The 12,013-nt window shown below is 44.5% G+C and overlaps 1 protein-coding gene across 5 annotated transcripts in view; it reads right to left on the bottom strand.

Annotated features, from left to right (window-relative positions):
• LOC115659798 (unconventional myosin-X-like) overlaps positions 1-12,013 on the bottom strand; it is a 263,102-nt gene that overhangs the window by 19,568 nt on the left and 231,521 nt on the right. For all 5 annotated transcript variants that reach the window (XM_030580481.1, XM_030580482.1, XM_030580483.1 and 2 more), the window contains 2 exons: positions 7,965-8,172; positions 7,158-7,294 (listed from right to left, as the gene is read on the bottom strand). In XM_030580481.1, coding sequence (XP_030436341.1) covers positions 7,158-7,294; positions 7,965-8,172 — 345 coding nt within the window. The remainder of the gene's footprint in view (positions 1-7,157; positions 7,295-7,964; positions 8,173-12,013) is intronic.

Raw genomic sequence — 12,013 nt, 5'->3', positions numbered from 1 at the left:
TTCCAGCACCACCCTTGGGTTGGTCCATCACTGCAGAGAGCTAAGTACCTTCGGAGGGATAGTGATGACCATGGCCAGATGATCCCTGAGCAGGGAACAGACTGTGGCTAATCACAGCTGAAGCAGCCGCAGCCTGAGCCTCGCATGACAGATGACATGGCGCTACTGTTGCTAGTGTTGGCACCGTGGCGCTGGCGGCCTTGGTCTGCAGGAATGGCTCTTGCTGCTGTCTCCTTAGGAGGTACCAATGGTGTCATGGTGGAGGCAGGCAACTCAGAGCCGTTAGCCTCAGCACTTGAGTGGTGCGGGCTGGTGGTGGCCGCTTTGCGGATGGTGTCAGAGGTGCCTGGAGCATCATAGGTGCTGATCCATGGCGCTGTCAGCACCAAGAAGGACAATCTCATCTGTGATTGTTTTTTGCTGGTCTGCTCTCTTTGGGATGAAGAAGGCAGCCATTTTTTCACTGGTCCTTTGGATTTTGGGGCCCTTGATGGTGGGGGAACCAGTGACTTGTGCCAGGAAGGAGGTTCTTGTTCTGGGTCTGAGGCTGGTCTCAAGGACTTCTCCATTAATATGAGTTTAAGCCTCAGGTCCCTATCCCTTCGTGCCCTAGTCTTCAGTTTGCTGCAATAGGCACTTTCTGGGGAACACGGCATTCACCCAGACAGCGAACACATTGAGTGTCCATCTGACATTGGCATCACTTCTCTGCACATAGTGCATCGCTTACAGCCTGGTGAACCTGGCATTATCACAGACTAGAATTAACTATACTATGGCATAAAATACGATTTTTTTTTTCAAAACAGTGAAGTAAGCTAATAAACAAAACCTAACTACTGGAAAACTACTAAAACTCACTAACTAGGTAGTGTGTCTGAATTAAACTACAGGTTTTCAGTGGGACTGCGGAGCTCCGTCTCAGGCCGGGGATGACTGAAAAGGAACTGAGGAGTCCGGGTCACACGCATGATACTTCAAATGCCAACGGTGCATGAGGCAGGCACCGCGCATATGCGACCTGTATGGGCACTGCTGTAAAATTCTCTGAGTGAAGGCACAGAGACACACCAACACCTGGAGTGGAGCACCCACAGGGACATCTCTCAAAGAAGAAGAATTTGTTCCAGTAACTTTCCAGGTATTGAAATTAGGCTACTTGGTTTATAATTCCCCAAGTTCTTTTCCTTTCCCTTTTTAAAGGTAAGTACTATGTTTGCTCTTCTCCAGTCTTCTGGGACCTCACCCATCCACCACAAATTCTCAAAAATAACTATTAATGATTCCAAGATTGTTTCAGCTAGTTCCTTAATACCCTAGGATGAATTTCATCAGACCATGACGGCTTGAATACCTTCAACTTATTGAAATACTCTTTAACCTGTTCCTTCCCTAATTTGGCTTGCATTTCTTTCCCTCTTGTTGTTAATATTAATTGTGTGGCGTATCTGGTCACCATTAACCTTTCTAATGAAGACTGAAGCAAAAAAAGCACTAAACACCTCAGCTTTTCTTGATGTCATCAGTTATTAACTTTCCTCCCTGCTAAGTAGAGGACCTACATTTTCCTTCATCTTTCTCTTGGTCCTAATGTATTTAAAGAACCTCTTTTCATTGCCTTTTATGTCCCTTGATAGGTGTAATTCATTTTGTGCATAGGCTTTATAATTTTGTCTCTACTACTGCTGCTACTTTTTATACTCCTCCTTAATAATAAATTCATGTTTCCACTTTCTGTAGAATTCCTTTTTATTTTCAGGTCATTAATGAGATCCTGATGGTGCCATATTAGCCTCTTTCCTATTCTGCCTAGATTTCCTTCGCATTGGTTTAGTATTGTCTCCTGGAGAAACTGCCAGCTCTCCTGAACTCCTTATTCCCTTAGATTTTCTTCCCATGGGGCCTTACCTAACAATTTTCTGAGTTTGTTGAAGTCCATTGTCTTTATTCTGCTGCTCTCACTCCTTCCTTTCCTTATAATCATGAAATCTCTCATTTCGTGGTCACTTTCATTCAAATTGCCTTCCATCTTCAGATTCGCTACCAATTCCTCCCTATTGGTCAGAATCACGTCTAAAATGGCTGTCTCCCTGGTTACTTTCTCCACTTTCTGGAACAAAAATTTGCTCCCAATATATTCTAAGAACTTTCTGGACATTTTGTGTTTTGCCATGTGACTTTTCAACAGATGTCTGGATAAAGTCTCCAATTACTCCCAGGTCCTGTGTTTTGGCTATTTCTGTTATTTGTTCTAGAAATGCCTTATCCACCTCCTCTTCCTGATTTAGTGGGTAGAGGTCCAGAGTCGCACTTTAATTGTTCTTCAATATCAAAGGGATAGCACCTTAGATTAACAGAGGGCCTGGTGTGATCTGGAGTAAGCAGGAATAACAGACAGTGACAAACAGAAAAGGAACCAAGACTGACAGAGAGAAGATTGTGTAGGAAGAGGGACAGAGGGAGAAGACTGGGATGGACTGTAAAGGAGAGGCCAGATGAGGGCATAGTAGTTTGGCCATAGGTAGAGCCTGAGATAGCTGGGCCTAGGCAAAGCAGCCCCTGAATGACTAGGGGAAGTGGATGTGAACTGGCCTAGAGCAGGCCTAAGGAGAGTAGCCCAGCAGGGTGTACTGGTGCTGAGACCTTGGCAGATCACATGACTGCCGTGACTAGCAGAGTTAGTGTTTGGACAAGGCAGCTGAGTTGTGCACAAAAGGTGTGAAAATCCTCAGTCACTGCAGAGAATCCAGCAAGCAGCACCTTGGGAGCAAGAACATCTCAGCCAGCAGCCACTGAGAAAGACTTGCAGGAGATAGACCAACATCCTGCAGGCAACGAGAAGCAGCCAAGGATGGAACAGTCATCTCTCCAGGCTTCAGACCATCAGGAGGGTCCCAGTAAAGGCAGGGGAAGCTCTAGCTTTTTTGCCATCCCAAGCATGGCAGTCAGGCAGCCTTCGGCGGCTTGCCTGCAGGGGGCCTGCAGGTCCTGCGGCTTCGCCGTTCCCACCGCCGAATTGCCCACAATCCATGGGACCGGCAGGCGTCCCGCAGGCAAGCCGCCGAAGGCGCCTGACTGCCACCCTCACAGGGACCAGCAGGGTGCCTCCCACGGCTTGCCACCCCAGGCACGCACTTGGAGCGCTGGTGCCTGGAGCTGCCGCTGAATAAAAGGCAAGAATTGGAAAAGGTTCAATGGCTGTACTGGGTCAGACCAAAGGTCCATCTAGTCCAGTATTCTGTCTACCGACAAGGGCCAATGCCAGGTGCCCCAGAGGAAGTGAACCTAACAGGTAATGATCAGTGGCATTACTTGTTTCTGAGTATCAGAGGGGTAGCCGTGTTAGTCTGGATCTGTAAAAGCAGCAAAGAATCCTGTGGCACCTTATAGACTAACAGAGGTTTTGGAGCATGAGCTTTCGTAGCTGAATACCTACTTCGTCAGATGCATGTAGTGGAAATTTCCAGGGGCAGGTATATATATGCAAGCAAGCTAGAGATAATGAGGTTAGTTCAATCAGGGAGGATGAGGCCCTGTTCTAGCAGTTGAGGTGTGAAAACCAAGGGAGGAGAAACTGGTTTTGTAGTTGGAAAGCCATTCACAGTCTTTGTTTAATCCTGAGCTGATGGTGTCAAATTTGCAGATGAACTGAAGCTCAGCAGTTTCTCTTTGAGGTCTGGTCCTGAAGTTTTTTTGCTGCAGGATGGCCACCTTAAGGTCTGCTATAGTGTGGCCAGGGAGGTTGAAGTGTTCTCCTACAGGTTTCTGTATATTGCCATTCCTAATATCTGATTTGTGTCCATTTATCCTTTTCTGTAGAGACTGTCCAGTTTGGCCGATGTACATAGCAGAGGGGCATTGCTGGCATATGATGGCGTATATTACATTGGTGGACGTGCAGGTGAATGAACCGGTGATGGTGTGGCTGATCTGTTTAGGTCCTGTGATGGTGTCACTGGTGTAGATATGTGGGCAGACTTGGCATCATTGTTTCTGAGTCACTGATAACTCAGAAGAACATTATCTTGAATGCTTATGGATCAACATCATAGTAGACAAAGCATAAGAAAGGGGGAATTGGTTGGTGTCTGCTGAAGACCACCAAATCACACTAGGGAACAGGACGACCGACTCCTTACGAACTTATTTATAATGTGTAGTGAAATTGCATGATCGTGAGGTACTTCAATTTGAATGACATATGCCAGAGGCATCATGCATATCCTTGAAATTTCTGAATATCATAGACAGCAATTTCCTAATTCAAAAAGTGTTGCATTCAACATGGGGGATTCTGTACTAGGCCTTGTTGTGACAGATAACGAGGAACTGATCACTGAATGAAAAATAAGTGGTAGCTTAGGTACCACTGATCATGACTTGATCACATTTATAATGTACAAACACAATAAAGTCCAGGCCACTGATATTTTATACAAATCTGGTGCTTTAAAAGGGCCAATTTCACAAAGCTCAAAACAATTCTGAGCCAGATCAGCTGGGAGGAAGAATTTAATCAGAAAACTATAAATGATAATTGGGTATTATTTAAGAACATGTTACTAGATGCCCACAATCAAGGAAGAAGGCCATAATGGTTAAAAAACTGGCCTGCTTTAGAGGGGAAGTGAAGGCAACTATCAAAAAATAAAAGTAACATATAACAAATGGAAGAAAGAGGAAGCTGACGGTAATGAATATTAATCATAATTGTAGAAAGGTAAAAAATTGATAAGGGAAGCAAAAGGACTGGTCAGCAGAAGTAAGGACACATAGAGCTACTATAAGGTTTGGGAAACCGTTCCCAGAGAGTCGTTACCAGTGGTTCACAGTCATGCTGGAAGGCCTAACCAGTGGGGTCCCGCAGGGATCAGTTCTGGGTCTGGTTCTGTTCAATATCTTCATCAATGATTTAGATAATAGCATACAAAGTTCATTTATAAAGTTGGCAGATGATACCAAGCTGGGAGAAGTTGCAAGTGCTTTGGAGGACAGGATTAAAATTCAAAATGATCTGGACAAACTGGAGAAATGGTCTGAAGTAAATAGGATGAAATTCAATAAGGACAAATGCACTTAGGAAGGAACAATCAGTTGCACACATACAAAATGGGAAATGACTGCCTAGGAAGGAGTACTGCGGAAAGGGATCTGGGGGTCATAGTAGACCACAAGCTAAATATGAGTCAACAGTGTAACGCTGTTGCAAAAAAAGCAAACATCCTTCTGGGATGTATTAGCAGGAGTGTTGTAAGCAACACACAGGAAGTAATTCTTCCACTCTACTCTGTGCTGATTAGGCCTCAACTGGAGTATTGTGTCCAGTTCTGGGCTGCACATTTCAGGTAGGATGTGGACAAATTGGAGAGAGTCCAGAGAAGAGTGACAAAAATGATTAAAGGTCTAGAAAACATAACCTATGAGAGAAGATTGAAAAAATTGGGCTTGTTCAGTCTGGAAAAGAGAAGAATGAGGGGGGACACGATAAAAGTTTTCAAATATGCAAAAGGTTGTTGCAAGAAGGAAGGAGAAAAATTGTTTTGCTTAACCTCTGAGGATAGGATAAGAAGCAATGGGCTTAAGTTGCAGCAAGGAAGGTTTAGGATGGACATTAGGGAAAACTTCCTAACTATCAGGGTGGTTAAGCACTGAAATACATTACCTAGGGAGGTTGTGGAATTTCCATCATTGGAGATTTTAAGAGCAGGTTAGACAAACACCTGTCAGGAATGGTCTAGATCAGGTTTTCTCAAACAGGGGTCAAAGTTTCTGTAGGGAAAGCCCCTGGCAGGCCAAGTCGGTGTGTTTACCTGCCCCGTCTGCAGATCCGGCTGATTGTGGCTCCCAGCAGCTCCCATTGGCCCAGAGCAGCGATCCGCGGCCAGTGGGAGCCATGATTGGCCAGACCTGCAGACGACTAGATAAACAGACTAACTTGATATCTTTTTTTGATAATGGTAACAATGTTGATGTAATATACTTAAGACTTTTGTAAGGCATTTGACTTGGTGCCATATGACATTTTGATTAAAAAACTAGAAAGATAAAAGATTAACATGGCACATAATAAATGGATTAAATGCTAGCTAACTGATAAGGTCTCAAAATGTCATTGTAAATGGGGAATCATAATTGAATGGGTGTGTTTCTAGTGTGGTGCTGCAAGGATCAGTTCTTGGCCCTATGCTATTTAATATTTTTTATCAATGACCTGGAAGAAAACATAAAATCATCACTGATAAAGTCTGCAGATGAACAAAAATACGGGGACTGGTAAATAATGAAGAGACAGGTCACTGATACACAGCAATCTAGATTGCTTGGTTAGCTGGGCACAACTAAATAATATGTATTTTAATAGGGCTAAATGTTAATATAGGCATCTAGGAACAAAGACTGTAGGCCATACTTACAGGATTGGAGGCTCTATCCTGGGAAGCAAGGACTCTGAAAAAGATTTGGGGATTGTGGTGGATAATCAAGTTGAACAGGAACTACCAGTACGATGCTGTGGCCAAAAGAGCTAACATGATCCTTATATGCATAAACAGGGAAATCTTGAGTAGGAGCAGAGAGGTTATTTTACCTCATTATTTGGCACTGGTGAGACTGCTGCTGGAATACTGTGTCCAGTTCTGGTGCCCACAATTCAAGAAGGATGTTGATAAATTGGAAATGAGTTCAGAGAAGAGTCCCAAGAATGATTAAAGAATTAGAAAAACAGGCTTTACACTGACAGACACTAGAAGCTCAATCTATTGAGTTTACAAACAGACAATTTTAAAATCAAGACAGGATGTTTTTCTAAAAGATCTGCTCTAGGAATTATTTTTGGGACGGTCTCTGGCCTGTGCTATAGAGGAGATCAGTCGAGATGATCACAGTGCTCTCTTCTGGCCTTGGAATCTAATGAATTCTTTGCTATCACTACAACAAACGTGTGCATGATTTATTACATGTAACCTACCAAGGGCTAGAACCTACAGGGGTCTAGTGGTTGAAGGAACTGATAGGGTGTTTGACCTCAGCTCATGGTACATACACATGCTATCAAGCAGCATAAGGGTTACTCACTTAACCAGAGAATTTCAGAGCTAATGTTATATCCATTCAGTCAAGAGTCATCAGTATGAGGATCCTCTGAAATGTTCTCTTACCTCTCAAACTTGGCAAGGATATCAGCAACAATTACACGACTCTCAATGGCCCTGTCCACATGTTGATTGCGTTCAAAGAGGGCAAACATATTACGACTGTCCACCATGGCGAGCCCTCGGATAAGCTTCTCAACCACCTGCAGGGGTGAGAGATCAGACACCTTGTGTACTGTACAACACTGGGTATTATCACTCACACAGGAGTCAGCCTTTAAAATAGGAAGAAGGATCCCCAAAGCCACTTCTTCCCTTAGAGCTCCAAATCCATCTGACTACATGCAGGAGAATGTCAGGCTTGCTTCACCCAGTAAGAGCCCAAAGGTCTCATCTCAGAGGTGGCAAGCAGGATTCTGTTGAATTATTTCTTTTTGTAGATTCACAGATTTAAGGCCTGAAGGAACCATTACATTATCTAGTCTGACTTCCTGTATATCAAAGGCCTGAGAATTTCACCCAGTTACCTCTGTTGAGCCCAGTAACTTGACTTTGACTAAAGCACAACTTCCAGAGAGACATCCAGTCTGGATCTGAAGCCATCAAGAGATGGAGAATCCACCACTTTCCTTGGCAGTTTGTTCCAGTGGTTCGGAACTTCCAGACAGTGTTTCTGAACACTCAAACAACAGTTCTCTCTCTGTAGGTTCTTTATGTCCCTCATCACTGTAGCAGTTGAGAACCGGGGTTGAGTGGCAGCAAGGATTTCCTCTCAAAAAGCTATTATGCAGACAATCTCAGACATCCCTGCACCCACTACCATCACCCATCCTTTTATGTCCCTGCGCCCATTAATACTACCTATGCTATTACCTCTCCTGCACTGGTGTGGGAGTTGATTGTGATTTTACAGGAGCCACCGCCATGGCAGTACACAGTGGTGGTCATTTCTTCACGAGTGATGAGAGCCAGTATTTCCTCCTGGGAGGGCACAAACTCCCTGGTCTTGGTTCTCTTCAGGGAATCACTGATGAACTGGGCATACCTGTCTATTTCTGTGCCTGGGAAGAGGTCTCTGACTCTAATTATAAAGAAAAGCAGAAAAGTTGTTACATGATTAATAGAACATGTACAAGTGCAGGTAGATTTCTACATAGCATGGAGTACCATAAGCACAGCATCCTACAGAAATGTGTTGCCAAGTACAGCCATATGAAAAAAGGCCCGGATGCACCAAGGGACTTAGGCATTGCAATGGTGTCACAATGTCTAACTTTTCAGCGCCTAGAAAATTCATGGAACAACAAAGCGATCCACAAAGCATGAGTTAGGTGCCTATGCTCCCCATACAATGAATGGGAAGAGAGAGGTGCCTGAGAATGGGATCCACAAAAACAGTATGCTAGGCAGGGAGCTGCTTAAGTTAGCCAAAGGAAATACCTATGAGAGGGGCGTTTCCTAAGCCCCACCTCTCAGTGAATTAGGCCTCTAAGTCCAGACTGCAGCAAGGCTCCTTCCTCTGTTTGTGATCGACAGTCAGGGGCCCCACTCCTGGAGTCAGGAAGCTTAGGTGCCTATGTTGTTTCCTGTGAGAATGAGTTAGATAATTGCCTTACTCCACATAAAAAGTCCAGAAGAGTAGGATGTGGTACTCCCCTTACAACTTTTACTTAATCTGGGATGGGGAAAGACAGATTCTATTTCCCCCCTCAGGAAGAGAGGGAGAAAGGATTTGAACAGGGGTCTCCCTTATTTTTTAGGAGAGTGCTCTAACCAGTCGGCTAGGGGATATTCTTATGTAGGATTCCCCCAATCTCTCCTACTGAAGCTGTATATAATTTTTTTGAATCATGGGGACAGAGAGAGAGAGCAAGAAATAGAGAGAAAATAGTCCAGTGGTTAGGGCTGTGATGCTGGCAAGCCAGGTGCCAGCTCTTGCCACATCTGCAGGCATTAGGTAAGAACGGACATACTCATAGCTGGAGACTGGATCAGTTCAACTGTATGTTAGTTTGCTCAAAATAGGTATTAGTTTTATAAGAATCTAGTGTTTAGACTCTATGGAATGCTTGTAAGTTGCTGCCTGCAATAACCTCACTTATAATGTCTGTATTCCATGCTATAAGAAAATGTGTAAGTTTTGCTTTATAACTTTGAAAATATTTGCTCTGAATTTGTGAATCCAGGTACGGAAATTGTCATCCCATCCCCCATCCATCCAGGAGGGCTATCAACATTTAAGTGGACAATTATAAGACAAAAGCTTTATTAACTGCCCCATTCACCCATGGAGAAGGTCTGGTCCCATCACTCTGAATACTAGAAGAGGGAAATAAAAATAGTTGATGTGAAGATTTTTCATCTCTTTGCTGTTTGAACTCTCACAGGGCTAGAGACACCAAACTGAAGCCAGAGAGCCCCAGGAGTTATCTCCTGGATCCACCCTGAAAGACACTTTGAACTGATAGATCTCTATAAATATGTCACCCTTAGGATTTAGATGATAACTCAGTTGTGTGTATATGTTTGCTTGCTTTAACCTGTAAGTAACTCTCATTTATTTTTCCTAGTTAATAAACCTTTAGGTCAGTGGTCCCCAACCTTTTCGTCTGGTGGGCACCAGCCGAAGGACCATGGCAGTGGTTGAGCATCCGCCGAAATGCCACTGAATTTCTGCGGCATTTCGGCGGCAACGCCTTTCGATGACATCACTTGCCGGCAGCAAGCAGCGTCATCGAGAGGCGTCACCACCAAAATGCTGCCGAATTTCAGCAGCATTTCAGCGGATGCTTGAGTGCCGGCCCGGATGTGGGCGAATTTAGACACCATGTTGGGGACCCCAGCTTTAGGTAGTGTATTATGGGATTGGCTACAGGCGTTGTCTTCATGTAAGATCTAGGGTACCAATTGATCTGGGAAAGTGACTGATCTCTTGGGACTGGAAGCAACTAAAATACGGTAAAAAGCAACAAAGAGTCCTGTGACACCTTTCATGGGTGAATACCCACTTTGTCAGATGCATGTAATGGAAATTTCCAGAGGCAGGTATAAATATGCAGGCCAGAATCAGTCTGGAGATAAGAAGGTTATTTCAATCAGGGAGGATGGGGCCCTCTTCTAGCAGTTGAGGTGTGAACACCAAGGGAGGAGAAACTGGTTTTGTAGTTGGCTAGTCATTCACAGTCTTTGTTTAATCCTGAGCTGATGGTGTCAAATTTGCAGTTTCTCTTTGAAGTCTGGTCCTGAAGTTTTTTTGCTGTAGGATGGCTACCTTAAAATCTGCTGTTGTGTGGCCAGGAAGGTCCTACAGGTTTCTGTATATTGCCATTCCTAATATCTGACTTGTGTTCATTTATCCTTTTACATAGGGACTGTCCAGTTTGGCCAATGTACATAGCAGAGGGGCACTGTTGGCACATAATGACATATATAACATTGGTGGACATGCAGGTGAATAAACCGGTGATGTTGTAGCTGATCTGGTTAGGTCCTGTGATGGTGTTGCTGGTGTAGATATGTGGACAGAGTTGGCATCGAGGTTTGTTGCATGGATTGGTTCCTGAGTTAGAGTTGCTATGGAGCGGTGTGTGGTTGCTGGTGAGAATGTGCTTAAGGTTGGCGGGTTGTCTGTGAGTGAGGACTGGCCTTCGAAGTTCATGCTGATTTCCTGAAGGACAGAAGAAATTTCCTCAAACCTGCCCAAGGTCTGTGAAAGTGAGGGATCATTGTCCAGGATGGGTTGTGGATCACTGATGATGAGTTGGAGAGGTTTAAGCTGAGGACTGTAGGTGATGGCCAGTGGAGTTCTGTTGGTTTCTTTCGTGGGCTTGTCTTGCAGCAGGAGGTTTCTGGGTACACATCTGGCTCTGTTGACTTGTTTCCTTATTTCCTCATGTGGGTATCGTAGTTTTGAGAATGCTTGGTGAAGATCTTGTAGGTGTTGGTCTCCATCTGAGAGGCTGGAGCAAATGCGGTTCTACCTCAGCGCTTGGCTGTAGACAATGGATCGCGTGGTGTGTCTGGGATGGAAGCTGGAGGCATGAAGGTAGGCATAGCGGTCGGTGGGTTTTCAGTATAGGGTAGTGTTAACATGACCGTCACTTATTTGCACCGTGGTGTCCAGGAAGTGGACCTCCTGTGTAGATTGGTCCAGGCTGAGGTTGATGGTGGGGTGGAAGCTGTTGAAATTGTGGTGGAATTCTTCTAGAGTCTCCTTCCCATGGGTCCAAATGATGAAGATGTCATCAATGTAGTGCAGGCAGAGAAGGGGCATGAGTGGACGAGAGCTGAGGAAGCGTTGTTCCAGGTCAGCCATAAAAATGTTGGCATATTGCGGGGCCATGCAGGTGCCCATAGCGGTACCACTGGTCTGGCGGTACATATTGTCACCAAATTTGAAATAATTGTTGTGATTTTTGCTGTAAGTGACCATTTACCACTAAATCTAGTTTGTCTGGATGGCACGATAGACTGGAGAGTTTAAGGGGACTGTCTGTGACTCCGAAGTAAGAGTGCTGTAGTGATTCAGGAGTTCACATTTGTTACTGGCTGGCATGAGCCACTCCAGACAGCCTGACAAGGGCACCCACCTGGGTGGGAGACCCAGTCCCCTGGCTCCAATGACTTTAATGAATGAAAACAGAAAGTTAAAGCAGAACATAGTCATAATTTAATTATACTATTTTCTATTGTGACAAGGCAAGCAAGGGGCAAGGAGGCTGAATGCTGTAAAACAGCAGGTAGCAGGATCTAGGTGTGCAGGATAAAGGTAGCAATGCCATAGGAACCAGTGGAGTGGGAGAAGCAGATGAACACTAGTATACAGGAGATAGCAGGAGCAGGCCATGGAGGAAAGAGAGGCTAGCTAGGTTTCTAGGTCTCAAGTTGAAGATGATGGAATTAGTGAAAGAAGTGGCAAGTAT

Source organism: Gopherus evgoodei, chromosome 11 (assembly GCF_007399415.2).
Source record: "Gopherus evgoodei ecotype Sinaloan lineage chromosome 11, rGopEvg1_v1.p, whole genome shotgun sequence".
NCBI lineage: Eukaryota > Metazoa > Chordata > Testudines > Testudinidae > Gopherus > Gopherus evgoodei.
This window is presented reverse-complemented; position numbering and strand designations above follow the sequence as displayed.